Source organism: Balaenoptera acutorostrata, chromosome 7 (genome assembly GCF_949987535.1).
Source record: "Balaenoptera acutorostrata chromosome 7, mBalAcu1.1, whole genome shotgun sequence".
In the NCBI taxonomy this organism is placed as follows: domain Eukaryota; kingdom Metazoa; phylum Chordata; class Mammalia; order Artiodactyla; family Balaenopteridae; genus Balaenoptera; species Balaenoptera acutorostrata.
Window position 1 is genome coordinate 47721328 of NC_080070.1, and position 19581 is coordinate 47740908.

Genomic DNA, 19581 nt, shown 5'->3' on the forward strand with positions numbered 1-19581 from the left:
TTTCAGAAGGGAAAAAGGAAGGCCAATGCAGAAAACTAAGTTAGTAATCTAGAATAAATATCATGTAACTAAAAAAAAAAATTAACAAAAACATAAGACACAGAGGATAAATCCAGGAGCTCTAATGTTGAAATCATAGGAATCACAGGAAGAGAAAAAGGAACAGAGAAAGAAATAATAATCAAAGAAATACTAGAAGAAAATAATCCCTGAGCTGACTAAACATTTGAGTTGCTAGACTGAAAAGGTTTATAAAGTCTCAAGCAGGATTAATAAAGATGGGAGTCGAGTGAAAAAACACTTAAATAGATGCATCCTGGGAAAAAAAGAGGATTTCCAACATTCAAAAAAAAATTATCCTGTAAGCTTCCAAATGGAAAGAACAGGTAAATTAAGATGAAAAAACAATGAGACCCAGCAAGACTTCACATCTATAATAATGGGAGTAAGACAGTACACAATTTTACAGACTTAAAGGGGAAAAAAAAAAGAAAAAGAAAAATATCCTATATTCAGCAAAAGATAGTAATCATATATGAAGGTGAACAAGAAACACTTGGGAATCCAACAGCTCATTAAGTATACCATCCATGAAAGGCTTTCTAAGGAAATTATTCATGAAAATGCTTTTAACAAAAAAGAAAATTAAAATAACAACAAAACCCTCAATATACAGAAAGAGAAAATTAAAGAGTACAGAAAACAGCAGAGAGCAATGAAATATGTTTAAGTGAAATTTAAATCTAAATAGATAATACTGTGATTGAAACTGTAACATAACTAAGGATTTTTGAAACAAAAGTAACATCCTGCCAGTGCAAACTTAATATGTAATGTAGGATGTAAAGTCTAAATTATTTCATAATATCCAGGACTTGGAGATAGAGGGGGAGGGGAGTAGGGGACAGGAAAGTGAGCAAGAATAATATATTAGGGGGATGAGCACAAAGAAAACTCCTAATTTGACAGAATAAAACAGAAGTATATGTTTAAAAATATATATTAAAGTAAGGTAACCAACGAAGGAATGAAAGATGTATAGTAAAAGTTCTGAATTAATCTGGAGGAAAGGGAAAGTAACTTGATCAATCCAGAGAAGGCTGGGAAGAACAAAGTAAAATAGACAATAAATACAAAATAAGGGAAAGAACAACACTAAATTTACCAGCTATAATGTAAATGTATGTGTGTTGAACAGTATAACAGGACATCATATAACTACTATCTAGCCTCAACAAATCAACTTATTTACTATTAATTAAAAAGAAAAAATAAACAAAACAGGGAAACATAGAGAAGCAACTGTCCTAGAACACATGCCAAAATATAAGAGCTCAGGAGTGAAGATGAAAAAGAAGAGGGAAAAAAACCTATTACAAAATGAAGGTGAAACTAGAAGGAGAACAAGAAAGAACAGACATACCTGATATCACAGTTAGGAACACAAGGGGTCAAAAGTGAGACTAGTAAACTGGAAATGAAAAAAGCTTTAATAATTACAGAAAAAAATGTTACCTAAGGAAGACAAGAAAGGGAGATCCTATTACACACCTACAGTATTGTAAAAAATAAAATTACCTCACAGAAACAAAAATAGATCTAGATCTATATACTTAAATCCTAGAATTGAATTGAATCCTAGAGAAAACTAATCATGAAAAATCAACACTATTTAAAATATATGCTAGTAGATATTGGTCATAAAAAATAGTTCTTTGGGCACCTTGGCAAAAAGACTGTCAATTCTAAAAGGAGGTGAAATCAGGCTGGTCTCAGACATCTCCAGAGAAGCATTTTACACTGTAAGACTGGAAGAAAGCTTATAATATCCTCAAGTAAAGGAAGCATAACCCAAAGATTTTACACCCAAACTGTAATTCAAAAACACAAACAAAAAACACAGACAACCAATATTAAACATGGAAGCAGTCTAGTGAACAGTTTCCCATGAGCCCTTCTCAAAGGATTTATATGAGGATAAACCTAAGCTAACCAAGAGATGCCTGGAATAGCTAAAGCAAAAGGATTTGCAGTGAGAACTGAATCTACTTAACTGTAAGATTAAAACAAATGTGTGATTTATGATTAGATAATATATAACTTATATACCTAAAAAATTAAAAGTTCATTATGAATGAACTTTTCACGGTACATCCTTTGTACCTCTCTGCTTTGGCAAACATATTACCTATTCAAAAATAAAATTTAAATTAATTAAAGAAAAAAAAGGAATAAGCAAAGATAGGCAAGTACAAATAAAAACAAACTGTTGGGTAACAATTCTCCATGGGTCTCTCCTGTTCAAGTCTTGGACTATCTTTTCAAGGATCTTTGTAGAGCAAACAGCCTTGAAAGATACAGTGTCCCCTCCAGTGCGAGGGTGGACCTGCTTACTTCCCTAAACTCAGGGTTCCTCTTGTGTAATGCAAATCGCTGAGCATGCAGATATCCCCTTGCCCTCTTCACCATCACCCTGTGGGAATAGGAACTTTAGGAAGTGGCACAAGAAAATGCTGATACTCTGGCTGCTGTTATGATTAATAATAATAGAAGTCCTTTGATTCTCTTTTCTGCCAGAATTCATGAAACTGTGGCAGGCTGATATGTTAGCTTACAAGTAGGGTAAAATCTCAGACCCTTCACAGCTTCTGGTAAACATAAGTCAAAATAATCTTGGAGAAAGCAGAACAGAGAGAAGTGTACTCTATAACATAAAAAGATTCAACCCAAATGGAAAATAAGTCATAAATAGTTTTTCAAATAACACAGCTATGAAATATACAAAGCCAGAAAAAGATTGTGGCAAGGACACTATCACCAAAAGGAACTTAAAAAAAAATAAGAAAAAATTAGTAAAACTATGGCCACAGAGGGGATAGATACTTTAACAAACTTCTTCCCAAATTTGTCAGACTATGTAAACCAAACATAAGCAAGGATACAGAATATTTCAATAATACAACCAAATTCAATTTACTGGAAGTACTTATATACATATGAATTAAAAAGAATAATAGTAGAAGTAAATTTTTTACTCTACAGAAAACATATATGCTTTTCTTATATTCATGATTTACAGAGGTCAGTGAACTACGTGGCCACAAAGAAAACATCAATGAATTTCAAAAACATAGCTATTATGGGCAGCATTCTCTAATATCAAGATCAAAAAGACTTCCCATCACACATACCCCTCCCCTCATAAAAAAATTTATCTTCAAAATTCAGAAGGATTTTTTTCTAGTTAACCTCTGAATCAAAATAAGATTAAAAATTGAAATGAGAAATTATCTAGACATTAACAAAAATATTTCATATTAAAACCTCAGATACAAATAAAGCTCTTATAAGAAAATATTTCTATTTCTAAAATACTTTTATTAAAATTTAAAAATTGAAAAGAAATAAGTAGCTTTATTCAGTACATAGTACTAATAAATTAGTAGCTTTATTTACAACTCTAAAGTAGCTTCTTTGAAAATATCAATTAAACATTAGCCCTTTTAGCTAGCCTAAGGTTCAAAAGTACAAAAATATATAACATTAGAACGAAAAGGGCAATATAATCAAAAATATTGTAAAAATTAAAATATTTGTAAGAAAATGTTAATGCAATGCTATGGCAATTAATTAGGATATTTAGAAGAAAACAATTATTTTCTAACAAAATATAAATTCCCAAAATTGACTGAGGAAGTAGAAGAACATGAATATACTAATAATCACAGAAGTTAAAAGGACTGTCAAAGATCTACCTTAAAAAAAGGGGTAGATGGTTTTACAGTCAAATTCTATCTGATATGAAAAGAACAGTCCTTCCTGGGTTTTTCAAATTATTCCAGAGAAGAGAAAAGATGGAAAGCTTTCCCACTTACTTTGCTAGCATAATCTTTAGCCAGCACAAACTTGGTAGCATTGTTTTAAAAGAGTAATAATCCATGATCAAACTGTTAAATCCAGCAACATTAGAAATCAACACAATTCAACTAAAACATTAGAAAATCTACCAATGTAATTTATCAACAAATAAAAAGGGGAAAAAGCATTTACTAAAATTAGGCTGTTTCTTGCCCTAAGTAAAAGAGAATGAGACAAGAATGACATACATACAATAAAGATGATTTACCAAAATTCTAAGCAAGCATCTATGAAACAATGAAACACTACAGACACATAAGATGGGCATGTCCACTGGCACCACTATTATCAACATCATTTGTAAGCTTCAAACTAACGCAGTAAGACAAAGAAACAAAACGTGTGCATAAACACTTGAAAATATTATCTTCATTTGCAGATGAAGTCATAAATCTAGAAAATCCAAAGACTCGCCTACACCCAGGCTTCTTTTTATACCAGCAAAACCAATTTGATATTCAAATGGTAAGCAAATGTCATCCATAACAGTAGCAAAACTATACGAGACAAAAATTTAACAAGTTTAACACTAAAGATATAAGTTCTCAATGAATCAAAACAAATGTAGAGACAAATCATGTTCCTTAATAGATAAACTGAAAATCTTAAAAAAAAAAAAAAAAAAGCATTGAGCAAGACAGTGAACATCTTTCTTAGTAAGATTTAATAAAGTGTAAAACATGTAGAGTCCAGTTGAGTCTTATGTTAATGAATAATAGGCTATACTTTATATTCACACATCTGTATTCTGTATATAATAAACATAAAATGTCTGAAGCTAGAAAGTAAGACTTCATAATAGGAGCCCTTCACTATGAGAATTCCACAATATAAAACCTAAGAAAATTAACTCGCATTTTCCCTCTAAAACCTGAGGAAGAGAAAATTATAAAGTCTTTTATTGCCGGGGCTTACAACAGTAGCTCTCATCCCCCTAAAAATCCCTTTCATCCACTATTGAAATGGTGATAATAAACTAAGATTACGTATTTCAAGTTATATCTGTGCCATATAGAATATGTCTTAGTGTGTCTTGGGGATACTTAAAATCAGAGAGCACATATGGCCCATTAAAAAATTCTTTTAAATCACCACAAATAGGAACGTTAAAATTTTTTTTAAAAAAACAACTTTTTTTTTTTAAAGAAATGTCTCTTAGGCTTAATCTCCAAGTTAAAACTTTTACTCTTCTGTATTAATTTACTGACTGATTGATGGAACCAGATATATTTATTTTACACTTTGAGTTATAATCCAATACCATGTTATATTAATTTTCTTGCTCAAGTTATTCACTGAGAGCTCATTCAGGTTGGCTCCTATGCCCTCACCTTTTTGATTTTTGAGCACTTCCTTGCTTTCAGACAACACAAGATCTCCAGGCTTTTATTTTCTCTGCTCCAGCCCTCGAATCAGCCATTTCTCCAAGAAGCCCTGTTTTCTTTTTACAGGAGAATGGTATTTAGAAACCAAGATTTGGGTACTGGGTGTCAAAGATTTTTCAGCTACAGAAAGGTCTCTCATACCAAAAAGCATTACAAGGAAAGGTCTAAGAACTGAATACCAAGAAATACAGTTTAAAGCAATCAAGATAAAAGGAATCCTAAGTAACAATAATCTAGGAGGTATTGAGAGGTCAAGAAGCCTAGAGACCCCAAATCATTCCAGCAAAAAATGGAACAAATCAAGCAAATCATAAATATTATAAATATTTAAATAGCAAAGGAGTGAAACTACCTAGAATATTTTTATTATTTTTATTGTTCTATTACCTTAATACACTGTTAAAATGTTAAGAGTTAAATACAATTCACCAAAAAGGCAAAGCCACTCTGTTAATACTGCCTTCCCTGAAACCAAACCACTCGGTAGCTGGGAAGATATTTCTCAAGGCCATCTCTGAGGCAAATGCAGGGCAGTGTTTTGAGTTATCAGGGCCAAGATGACTTAAAGGAGAGAGAAAAACCATTAACAAAAAAAGTTATACAAGTAATAAATGGTCATTGAAAAAATATTCACAAGCCATTTCTTCAATAGTCCTCTGTAAAATCTTTCTTGAAATCAACAAAATACTCAGTGACCTTGCTAACCCTTACTCATTTTGGAAAAATCCTTTGAAAAAAATCACATTTCACAATTTTCACATTTTGCAAAGACCAACATCCCTGGCACAAAGTTAGAGCAGCTAGGTACTCTCTTACAATCTCTTTACCCGAAATTGAGTCCTCCACTGCCAATCCTCAAGTCACCTGTGACACCTCCCTCCCCATTTCCAGCACTTACTAAACCCAATTCAATTTCTTCATCTGTCTCTTTCTCCTGTAATATATCATCTAATCACTTCCTACATAAAATACCACACCACTCTCCAAACTGGTCTTTAAGAAATTACTTTCCTTACAAACATTTCTGCACATGAACGCAAGATTAATCTTCCAAATTCCACATAATTTATTTAAAAACTGCACTAAATTTATCTTCTCACCTACAATTCCCTTTTATCATGCTCTGCTCCCCCAAACTATACCTACCTAGTTGTTATTTCTGAGCTCACCCTGCATTTCTCTCCAAATGTTATTAATCCTTTCAAGGTCTAGATTAAATATCTAAATAGACTAGTTTACCTTTTACTATGTACATACATATAAAATATTTTATGAAGGGGCAAAACTGTTGATAGACTTGAGCTGAGTCCTACGTTTGCTCTAATATAGAAGAAACTTAAAAATGAGATAAATTTGGAAATGCATTTTATTAATTTGCATTAGAATTTATTTAAGATGAGAGTCTGCCAATACCACATCCCAACCAAAGTAAGAACTGGGACCAGAGGAAAAAATCATTTCCCTCTGAGGACAGCTCTAAAGGTTTACTGGGTTTTCTTGCACTCCAAAAGTCTTTTCAATGTCTCTGTGTTGTTTCTTCTGATTTCTTATGATCAGGAAAACTTGCCTTGAATGTTGGAATGATTTAAAAAAATTATGGAAGTAATATGAAAAAAAGAAAACAAAAGGCAAGACATAAACATTTATGAAGTGGAACTACAATCCTGCAGCCTGTGGAACAAAAACCACATTCACAGAAAGACAGACAAAATGAAAAGGCAGAGGACTATGTATCAGATGACGGAACAAGATAAAACCCCAGAAAAACAACTAAATGAAGTGGAGATAGGCAACCTTCCAGAAAAAGAATTCAGAATAATGATAGTGAAAATGATCCAGGACCTCAGAAAAAGAATGGAGGCAAAGATCGAGAAGATGCAACAAATGTTTAACAAAGGCCTAGAAGAATTAAAGAACAAACAAACAGAGATGACGATACAATAACTGAAATGAAAAATACACTAGAAAGAATCAATAGCAGAATAACTGAGGCAGAAGAACGGATAAGTGACCTGGAAGGCAGAATGGTGGAATTCACTGCCGTGGAACAGAATAAAGAAAAAAGAATGAAAAGAAATGAAGACAGCCTAAGAGACCTCTGGGACAACATTAAACGCACCAACATTCGCATTATAGCGGTCCCAGAAGGAGAAGAGAGAGAGAAAGGACCTGAGAAAATAGCTGAAGAGATTATAGTTGAAAAATTCCCTAACACGGGAAAGGAAATAGCCACCCAAGTCCAGGAAGCGCAGAGTCCCAGGCAGGATAAACCCAAGGAGAAACATGCTGAGACACATGGTAATCAAACTGACAAAAATTAAAGACAAAGAAAAATTATTAAAAGCAACAAGGGCAAAACGACAAATAACTAACAAGGGAACTCCCATAAGGTTAAAAGCTGATTTCTCAGCAGAAACTCTACAAGCCAGAAGGGAGCGGCATGATATATTTAAAGTGATGAAAGGGAAGAACCTACAACCAAGATTACTCTACCCAGCAAGGATCTCATTCAGATTCCACAGAGAAATCAAAAGCTTTAAAGGCAAGCAAAAGCTAAGAGAATTGAGCACCACCAAACCAGCTCTACAACAAATGCTAAAGGGACTTCTTTAAGTGGGAAACACAAGAGAAGAAAAGGACCTACAGAAACAAACTGAAAACAATTAAGAAAATGGTCATAGGAGCATACATATCGATAATTACCTTAAACGTGAATGGATTAAATGCTCCAACCAAAAGACACAGGCTTGCTGAATGGATACAAAAACAAGACCCATATATATGCTGTCTACAAGAGACCCACTTCAGACCTAGAGACACATACAGACTGAAAGTGAGGGGATGGAAGAAGGTATTCTACACAAATGGAAATCAAAAGAAAACTGTAGTAGCAATACTCATATCAGATAGAATAGACTTTAAAATAAAGAATGCTACAAGAGACACGGAAGGACACTACATAATGATCAAGGGATTGATCCAAGAAGAAGATATAACAATTATAAATATTTATGCACCCAACATAGGAGCACCTCAATACATAAGGCAAATGCTCACAGCTATAAAAGAGGAAATGGACAGTAACACAATAATGGGGGGGGGCACTTTAACACCCCACTTACACCAATGGACAGATCATCCACACAAAAAACTAATAAGGAAACACAAGCTTTAAATGACACAATAGACCAGATAGATTTCATTGATATTTCTAGGACATTCCACCCGAAAACAGCAGATTACACTTTCTTCTCAAGTGCTCACGGAACATTCTCCAAGACAGATCATATCTTGGGTCACAAATCAAGCCTCAGTAAATTTAAGAAAACTGAAATCATATCAAGCATCTTTTCTGACCACAACGCTATGAAATTAGAAATGAATTACAGAGAAAAAAACGTAAAAAAGACAAACACATGGAGGCTAAACAATACGTTACTAAATAACCAAGAGATCACTGAAGAAATCAAAGAGGAAATCAAAAAATACCTAGAGACAAATGACAACAAAAACACAGTGATCCAAAACCTACGGGATGCAGCAAAAGCAGTTCTAAGAGGGAAGTTTATAGCAATACAATCCTACCTCAAGAAACAAGAAAAATCTCAAATAAACAATCTAACCTTACACCTAAAGGAACTAGAGAAAGAAGAACAAACAAAACCCAAAGTTAGCAGAAGGAAAGAAATCATAAAGATCAGATCAGAAATAAATGAAACAGAAACAAAGAAAACAATAGCAAAGATCAATAAAACTAAAAGCTGGTTTTGAGAAGATAAACAAAATTGATAAACCATTAGCCAGACTCATCAAGAAAAAGAGGGAGAGGACTCAAATCAATAAAATTAGAAAGGAAAAAGGAGACATTACAACGGACACCACAGAAATACAAAGCATCCTAAGAGACTACAACAAGCAACTCTATGCCAATAAAATGGACAACCTGGAAGAAATGGACAAATTCTTAGAAAGGTATAACCTTCCAAGACTGAACCAGGAAGAAATAGAAAATATGAACAGACCAATCACAAGTAATGAAATTGAAACTTTGATTAAAAATCTTACAACAAACAAAAGGACCAGATGGCTTCACAGGTGAATTCTGTGAAACATTTAGAGAAGAGCTAACACCCATCCCTCTCAAACTCTTCCAAAAAATTGCAGAGGAAGAAACACACCCAAACTCACTCTACGAGGCCACCATCTTCCTGATACCAAAACCAGACAAAGATACTACAAAAAAAGAAAATTACAGACCAATATCACTGATGAATATAGATGCAAAAATCCTCAACAAACTACTAGCAAGCAGAATCCAACAACACATTAAAAGGATCACACATCATGATCAAGTGGGATTTATCCCAGGAAGGCAAGGATTCTTCAATATACGCAAATCAATCAATGTGATACACCATATTAACAAACTGAAGAATAAAAATCACATGATCATCTCAATAGATGCAGAAAAAGCTTTTGACAAAATTCAACACCCACTTATGATAAAAACTCTCCAGAAAGTGGGCATAGAGGGAACCTACCTCAACATAATAAAGGCCATATATGACAAATCCACAGCAAACATCATTCTCAATGGTGAAAAACTGAAAGCATTTCCTCTAAGATCAGGAACAAGACAAGGATGTCCACTCTCGCCACTCTTATTCAACATAGTTTTGGAAGTCCTAGCCATGGCAATCAGAGAAGAAAAAGAAATAAAAGTAATACAAATTGGAAATGAAAAAGTGTAACTGTCACTGTTTGCAGATGACATGATACTATACATAGAGAATCCTAAAGATGCCACCAGAAAACTACTAGAGCTAATCAATGAATTTGGTGAAGGTTCAGGATACAAAATTAATGCACACAAATCTCTTGCATTCCTATACACTAGCAATCAAAGATCAGAAAGAGAAATTAAGGAAACAATCTCATTCACCACTGCAACAAAAAGAATAAAATACGTAGGAATAAATCTACCTAAGGACGTAAAAGACCTGTACTCAGAAAACTATAAGACACTGATGAAAGAAATCAAAGATGACACAAACAGATGGAGAGATATACCATGTTCTTGGATTGGAAGAATCAATATTGTGAGAATGCCTATACTACCTAAAGCAATCTACAGATTCAGTGCAATCCCTATCAAATTACCAATGGCAATTTTTATAGAACGAGAACAAAAAATCTTAAAATTTGTATGGAGACACAAAAGACCCTGAATAGCCAAAGCAATCTTGAGGGAGAAAAACGGAGCTGGAGGAATCAGACTCCCTGACTTCACACTATACTACAAACCTACAGTAATCAAAGACAATATCGTACTGGCACGAAAACAGAAATATAGATCAATGGAACAGGACAGAAAGCCCAGAGATAAACCCATGCACATATGGTCAGCTCATCTATGACAAAGGAGGAAAGGATACATAATGGAGAAGAAAGCCTCTTCAATAAGTGGTGCTGGGAAAACTGGACAGCTACATGTAAAAGAATGAAATTAGAACACTCCCTAACACCATACACAAATATAAACTCAAAATGGATTAGAGACCTAAATTTAAGACTGGACACTATAAAACTCTTAGGGGAAAACACAGGAAGAACACTCTTTGACATAAATCACAGCAAGATCTTTTTTAACCCACCTCCTAGAGTAATGGAAATAAAAACAAAAATAAACAAATGGGACCTAATGAAACTTCAAAGCTTTTGCACAGCAAAGGAAACTATAAACAAGATGAAAAGACAACCCTCAGAATGGGAGAAAACATTCACAAATCAATCAACGGACAAAGGATTAACCTCCAAAATATATAAACAGCTCATGCAGCTCAATATTAAAAAAAACAAACAACCCAATCAAAAAATGGGCAGAAGACCTAACCAGACATCTCTCCAAAGAAGACATACAGATGGCCAAAAAGCACATGAACAGATGCTCAACATCACTAATTATTAGGGAAATGCAAATCAAAACTGCAATGAGGTATCACCTCACATCAGTCAGAATGGCCATCATCAAAAAAATCTACAAACAATAAATGCTGAAGAGGGTGTGGAGAAAAGGGATCCCTCTTACACTGTTGGTGGGAATGTAAATTGGTACAGCCACTATAGAGAACAGTATGGAGGTTCCTTAAAAAACTAGAAACAGAACTACCATGTGACCCAGTAATCCCCACTCCTCAGCACATACCTGGAGAAAATCATAATTCGAAAAGATACATGCATGCACCCCAATGTTCACTGCAGTACTATTTACAATAGCCAGGACATGGAAGCAACCTAAATGTTCAAGAACAGAGGAATGAATAAAGAAGATATGGTACATATATACAACGGAATATTACTCAGCCATAAAAAAAGACCAAAATAATGCCATTTGCTGCAACACGGATGGACCTAGAGATTGTCATACTGAGTGAAGTCAGACAGAGAAAGACAAATATCATATGATATCGCTTATATGTGGAATCTAAAAAATGGGTACAAACGAACTTACTTACAAAACAGAAGTAGAGCCGTAGATGTAGAATACAAACTTATGGCTACCAGGGGGTAAGGGGATAAATGGGGATATTGGGACTGACATATACACACTACCATATATAAAATAGATAACTAACAAGGACCTACTACTGTGTAGCACAGGGAACTCTACTCAATACTCTGTAATGACCTGTATGGGAAAAGAATCTAAAAAAAAGAGTGGATATATGTATAACTGATTCACTTTGCTGTACACCTGAAACTAACACAACATTATAAATCAACTATACTCCAATAAAAATTTAAGAAAACAAAAAAACCAAACAAACAAAAAAACAAGTGTTTCTCAGGATTTCTTCTCCCCCATTAGGTAGAACACGATGGCCAGAGTGGGCCCAAGTTGAGTATTACCCTTCTCCCAGGTCAGTTAGGCTCTGGTTAACTAGCTTCCCTTGAGGCAAACCTTTTTAAGAGTCCTCTGGCATATTTCAAGATAGTTCATTTTCCCTTCTCCCTGCCAGAAGGAGAAGGGTATTTTTCTCTGACATTTACCATGGGAACCTGGTTCAGCTCCTAGTGGTAAATCTTAAAATATTGTGGGGATCTCCCTGAAGTTTTTAAACTCTCAGATTTGTCCACACTAAGCCCCCAGCAATTCAACAATTACAGTCCAGGTTTTCCTTACCCTGGCACTGGTTCCCACTGAGTCTGCTGCAGTAAGCTGAAACCCGTGACTCTCTGTATTTGCCTGTCTCCACAATCTGCAGGGGCGGTGGTTTGCCCTGTGTCTTCCCATCTCTTATGGATCTAAGAAGAGTTGTTGATTTTTCAGTCTGTTTGGTTTTTTACTTGTTTTTAGGACTGAGTGGCTACTTCCAGACTTCTTACATGTGGAACTGGAAACCAGAAGTCAATTCCATCTCTTTTTAGGAGATTACTGTATGTATGGTGGATCTTTTGTTACAGGCTCCATGCCACGTACCTCTCTATTACACTCTGTGTAATTTCCTCAGATCCATCTTATACTTTACTGATTCTCCTTGCAGCTCTGTCTAATCTGCTGCTTAACCTATCAGTTGAGATTTTAATTTCAGTGACTAATGTCTAAAGAGTTCAATTTTCATCTTATTCACAATATATCTTTTTACTTACTTCCTATTCATTTATTAATGATTTTAATGATTTAAAAACAAACATTTTGGGCTTCCCTGGTGGCTCAGTAGTTAGGAATCCGCCTGCCAATGCAGGGGACACGGGTTCAAGCCCTGGTCCGGGAAGATCCCACATGCCGCAGAGCAACTAAGCCCGTGAGCTACAACTACTGAGCCTGTGCTCTAGAGCCCGTGAGCCACGACTACTGAGCCCGCGAGCCACAACTACTGAAGCCCACGCGCCTAGAGCCCTTGGCTTGTTCTGAAACAAGAGAAGTCACTGCAATAAGTCTGCACACCGCAACGACCCCACTCGTCACAACTAGAGAAAGCCCGCGTGCGGCAACAAAGACCCGACACAACCATAAATAAATAAATAAATAAATTTATTTAAAAAAATAAATAAAACCACTATTAGGAATCCACATTTTGTGGTTAAAACTCAACCACAAAAATTAATGCAAATAGATGAACAGAGTCATCAAATCAGACAGTAGATATCTTCCACAGAAGGCAAAGGTCACACAAACTCAGGCAATGATAACTACCCTCCTTATTTAAAATTCTGCTCCGTAATTGACAAATATATTTTTTAACCTTAATTATAAGAGACATGCCAATTTCAGAAAGCCTCCTGAATTCAGAAAGATTAAAATGTGTGTGTTGGAGTGCCGGGGGCGTGGGTGGGGGTGGGGGGGGGTGGTCTTAAAACCAAGAAAATGTAGTATGTAAGGCAGAAAGCAAGTTTATAACTTAAAATGAGACCCACAACTGCCAGGAAAGCCAGACAGTAATTACAGAGGGAGAAAATACGTACTTTCTTGCAAACATGCTACACGGAGGAAAGCCAGGTCATTAGAAGACTACATGTGCGCATTGGAATCAAGCACTGACTGTCTGCTGCAACTTTTCTTCAACATCCAAGTAAGCAGATAAGATACACTCTCCCACCGACAGCACAGAAGATGAGATCCTTTTCCCTCACTTTTATTACAGCACAAGTTCGCTTTGCAATTGACTCAATCTTAGGGATTGACATGTACACACTGCTGTATTTAAAGTAGATAACCAACAAGGACCTACTGTATAGCACAGGGAACTCTGCTCAATATTCTGTAATAAGCTAAATGGGAAAAGAATCTGAAAAATAGATACATGTATATGTATAACTGAATCACTTTGCTGTACACCTGAAACTAACACAACATTGTTAATCAACTATACTTCAATATAAAATAAAAAATAAAAAAAAAAAGAAATTGGGGCTTCCCTGGTGGCACAGTGGTTAAGAATCTGCCTGTCAATGCAGGGGACACGGGTTTGAGCTCTGCTCTGGGAAGATCCCACATGCAGCAGAGCAACTAAGCTCATGCGCCACAACTACTGAGCCTGCACTCTAGAGCCCGTGTGCCACAACTACTGAAGCCTGCACACCTAGAGCCCGTGCTCCGCAACAAGAGAAGCCACTGCAAGCCTGCGCACCGCAATGAAGAGTAGCCCCTGCTCGCCGCAACTAGAGAAAGCTGCGCGCAGCAACAAAGACCCAACACAGCCAAAAATAAATTTATAAAAAAAGAAATTGACTCAATCTTTCTTCAAAAATGATTACTTTAAAAGAGTAATATTCATCTTACTCTGTCCATAAAGTCAGTCTTCTTTCTGATGATTTTGAAAAGCTCTCTTTTGATTCACTATATAGGTTTATAATTAACTCTCAGAAGACAAACTTATTTCAAGTTATACCTCCTTTGGGTGCACATGCGCACACAGAGTACTAACTACAAATAAAACAACACAAAGATTTCTTAAATACAGAGTTCAATCACAGAAGTCTAAAATGAAAACTGAACTTTATATGATGCAAAACATGCTATGATCCAGTAAAGTTTAAAGACCAAGAAAATCAAGAGTAAAAATTTGCTATCAATATTTATTTCACTTTTGTTTGTTCTGAAGTACTTAAGAAGATGAGGAACAAGGAAATAGAGACTCTATGCTTGCAACATGTATATTATGTTCATAAGACCATATATCAAATTACTAGGTCCATGAACTAAACAATGAAGTCCATGAAAGAGGGGTAAGTATATGAAGCAGGCAGTCTCTGACTTAAGGGCTATCTATCTATGAACACTCATTGTGTCATTCTGAACTTTTTTTCCATTCTGCCAAAAATACCACCTGCAAATACATAACCACTCACATCACTCTGAATCATTCCCTGCCATGATTGCTTTGGGCCTCCTACCTGAACTTATGCTGAGCCAGTTGCCTAAATCCTGAGAGCTTCCACCTGGCGAGTCAATTTTCTTCTTCAGTTGCCAGGACTTGGGTATTTGAATATATTACAGACTAAAAAACAATAAGAAAGCTTCTGTGGGCTAGCCTGGTAAATCAAACCAACATTCAGAATATCATCTCTGTGACTATGAATTTGAAACTCCAAATCACCAAGTTATATTCAAATTTCTGGAATTCATCCTATTCAGGAGTTTGACTATAAATAATATCCAGCCTGAAAAATAAGCCCAACTATTCTCCTTGCTAACTGTGAATGTCTGTAGACAGTTCAATTAATATACATTTAACAAATAAATTTAAAAATTATAAATCTAGCTACTTTAGGAAAGGCTGCAAAATGTTTTAGTTAATAAGCACTACACTGAATAAAATTCTTGTTTGAGTATTAATGCAATTTAGAGACCCAATCTCTCTAATGCATCTCTCTCTACGAAATCAACTTTTAGGAATTAAAATATGAAGCTGTGAGGAGTCCAGCTGACTAAAAAGATTCCATTTCAGGATTCTCCAACTCACCTTGCTCTAAACTTCATAATAATCCTACATTACTGCTTAGGTGTTAAAGGGGCTGGTTCTCACACAGGCTCATATCCTTGATAGATCAGATTTCGGTGACTGAAGGGTAGCAGAATATGCTACCCTAAAATATGCTTCTTTGGCATAAGGATTATTTTTTAAATGACTGAGAAATAGCAGACTCAAGAGAAGCTCTGAAAGTAGAAGTTACCCTTCAGTAAGGGAAATTTACATTTTAAAAAAACTCTATTTTATATTGGAGCATAGTTGATTAACCATGTCATGATAGTTTCAGGTGTACAGCAAAGTGATTCAGTTATACATATACATGTGTCTATTTTTTTCCCATTTAGGTTGTTACATAATATTGAACAGAAGAACTCTCCATTTGCAAGGGTGTCTTCCTTCTCACTAGCAGGAAGAGAAGGAGGGCTGCTCTAAATCACAAAGTTTACTCCAAGAGAATCTTCTCAGTGGAGCAGGCACTAACCTATATCCGTGTAACAGACCTCTTGTTTGTCATGATTTTCCTGGTGACCCCCCACAACTGGCCTCCCCACCCTCATTTTCTTCTTTGTCTTTAGCTGAAGATGCTATTTAAGCCCACACTCTAAACCACCTTGGAGATCAGCTCATTTTTCCTCTGGGTACCTCCTATGTACACCAGGAGGTATACTTGTTAATAAACTTGTATTTGTTTTCCTCTTGTTAATCTGTCTTTTATTACAGGGATCTCAGCCAAGAACTCAGAAGGGTAAAGGGATTATTTTTCCTCCCCTACAGGGCTCTGCCTTCAAAACCTTAGAATTCTCCTAGCCTGTGATGGGAAAGTACATTACCAATCTGCCACCTCTATCTAACCTAAACCTGTCAATCACAGCTCCTCCTTCTTTTAACTCACAGTTGGCCACTGCCCACATTTAAAAAATTCAAGAATCATATATGTTTATAAAGAAGCTGTTTTTGCTTCTTGTTGTGAATGTTTATAGACGTTAATCTATAGGTAACAAATTAAAAAATTTCAGGTCTAACTACCTTAAAGTAGGTAGCCATTCTTAAAAATGGCTGCAACTTTATTTACTTTTTGCATTAAGTTTACTAACTTCTAAATTGGAATACTGTCAAATATTTAAAACCTGAATTCTTGGATCACAGTATCCCCAAGCAGAAGGTTACATATTGCTTTTTAAGCCACCAAAGAAGTGATCTAGTAGAAAACTTTAATGACTTGAGCACAGTTAAATCAGGAAATTGAAAACTGCCAAATATCAACACATAAAAAGACTATATCCAAATACACTACACAAAAAGTAAATAAACAGAATACTAAGATTATATGCAAATATATTATATGGTAAAAGGAAATACACTTGGCTTTTAAAATTCAAGGCCAGAGTCTTAAGATTTAAGGATATTTATTTTAAAAACACTTGTAATAAACATAATAATTATGGAGGGTAATGATAATAGAGTAAGTATAAGAAACAAGCCCAATCAATTTTACCTCAAATTTTGAACCTGAATAAAAATGTCTTTTATTTCTTAAGTAACTAAATCTCAATTAGATTATGAAAAGTAGCCAATTCAATTTCCTAATGCAGAAAGGTTTATATATAATAATCAACAGGTATATTTACTATTCAAAGGGAATGCTAAAAGCTACTTTTACTTATACACTGGAAAATGGGAAAAAGTGCTCAATTATTACTATAATAGTGTGGCTGAAGCACTACCTTATCAAGACAGAGATTCCTAAATCATTTTGCAAAAAAGCTACTCAAAATAACGTGTTCACTTCAGTGTTAAATTTTACCCCGACAAGATTTCTGTAATCTGAGGAGAAATCTCAGATTATTGACTAAGTGTTACTACATTGATTAACCTTTGGTTGATTCTAGGCTGTAGGATCCATCTGTTTTATTCATTGCTATATTCCAAGTTCCTAACACTATATACCTCATACCTGACAGGTACTCAAAAAACATTTGCTGATCAAGAAGTCAATCTTTCAATTGGCTTCACTGTTTACTGGTACTCTTCTTACTCATTCTATTTCAAACCAAATTTTACATTTGAAAAATCTAAAATTTCTCCACAGATTTTGAAGTTTGTCTTTTTATCTATAAAATTCTGAAAAAAGCTCTCATTTTTCCTTTATTTCATTCTATTCATCTGAAGTCACGAATGAACTATTCCTTTTTTTTTTTTCCAAGTCTATTTCAAAATGTACCAGGACTACACTGAAAATCTCTCCTATGGTTTTGAGTATCTGGAGATTGTGGTCAGGTAAGAATGGCACAGCCAAAGCACCACACCTAATTAGGATACCAGTTAGCTCAGGGCTCATAGATAGTCCTTCCCGGCCTTTTAACTTTTACCTGAAACTTGAAATTCATAAAATCTAAGATAATTCTAACTTAAAGTATTATTTTAAAGCACTGGACTTACCATTATAGGTTATTCTTGGCTTTGTTAAACACATCACAAGATGCAAATCCATTTCATCTGAGGGTACAAATTTTGAGCATACAGGACACTTAAATCCTAAAAAGTAAAAGAAATCCATGTTACTTCACTATTTTGAATATCCAACTATGCTTTTTTAAAAAGCAGGGAAGAAGAAGAATTTCAAACTTCAATATTACACTTACACTAATACACTACCTATGTGCAACTTAAGTTGGGAAAACAGTTTGTGACTATAATATCTGACTTAAATCAGTTTATAAACAGCATCCGATTTCAAATAAAACAAGCTTAAATGAGGAGAATTTAGTTCACTACAAAACTCTCGCACCCTTTTCTAATGTATGGGTCCAATCATTCTGGTTTCTAATTTTTTACATTAATCTGAACTTATGATTTCATTATTATAGTTGTGTATTCTGACCATCCTTGTGGAAAATACCTTTCCCAGCTTGGTTATAGTACACTTTGAGTCGCAAGGTTTTATAGCTAGGTAGCACCTTAGAAACTATTCTACTCCACTGACCTTTTAAAAATTTATCTGATGAAGAAAGTGAAGCCTTTCACAGAACAGCAAAATCAGGTCTAGAATCTATCCTGACTCCTAGTATAGTGGTCTTACGGCCATACCATGCTACTAAAGTCACAATGCAAACAGAAAATAGCACCAAACAGCAGATTTCTCAGTCAATTTTGACACAAATATTAGCTAGTTTCCTACAATATTCAATCTGTACTAAGAATTTGCCTGAAGTACTCTATTAAAAGTAAACTGGTAGACTGAAGGAAGAAATGTTATACATTCAGCTATATCCTGCTCCCTCACTTACCAAGGGTAACTGTCCATCCATGGTTCCTTGCTGCTTCCCTGCTGACCTACTGCTCCCTTCTCCAACATCCCCAGCCTGCTTGAGCAGTGAACTGATCTAAGAAAGTCCATTTATGGTTTGGTTAGGAACAACAAACCAGGGTGGCACAAAAAGATGGTCTGGGCCAATTTGTTTTTATTGGAAATATGACTTAAGAAACAGCAAGAGAGTACACTGGTCAGCTGTAGACAGCTGAAGCAGAAAGGTCACATGTAGGTAAAGGTAAGAGAGACTGGGATGGGGTGTCTATTCTGTAGGCTGAATTTGTAAGAGAACAGAAACTATCAGTAAGCACAGGAAAATGGTTCACATGGAGATCTTAGAGCAGATGTGCAGAGAGGAGCAAAGTGCTGTGAAAGACAACAACTAATAAGAAGGGTGGTGAAAAACAAAAAAAACAACCAAAAAAAAAAAAACCAGTCCCTAAAGCTGCCTCAGATTCTGGTAGCTCTACTTCTAGTACATGTGTGTTCTTAC

General features: G+C 35.2%; 1 protein-coding gene across 1 annotated transcript in view; it reads right to left on the minus strand.

Moving 5' to 3' along the window:
* The window catches only part of ZNRF2 (zinc and ring finger 2), a 92890-nt gene that overhangs the window by 22364 nt on the left and 50945 nt on the right, over positions 1-19581 (minus strand). The window contains exon 2 of the mRNA XM_007193533.2: positions 18218-18313. Coding sequence (XP_007193595.2) covers positions 18218-18313 — 96 coding nt within the window. The remainder of the gene's footprint in view (positions 1-18217; positions 18314-19581) is intronic.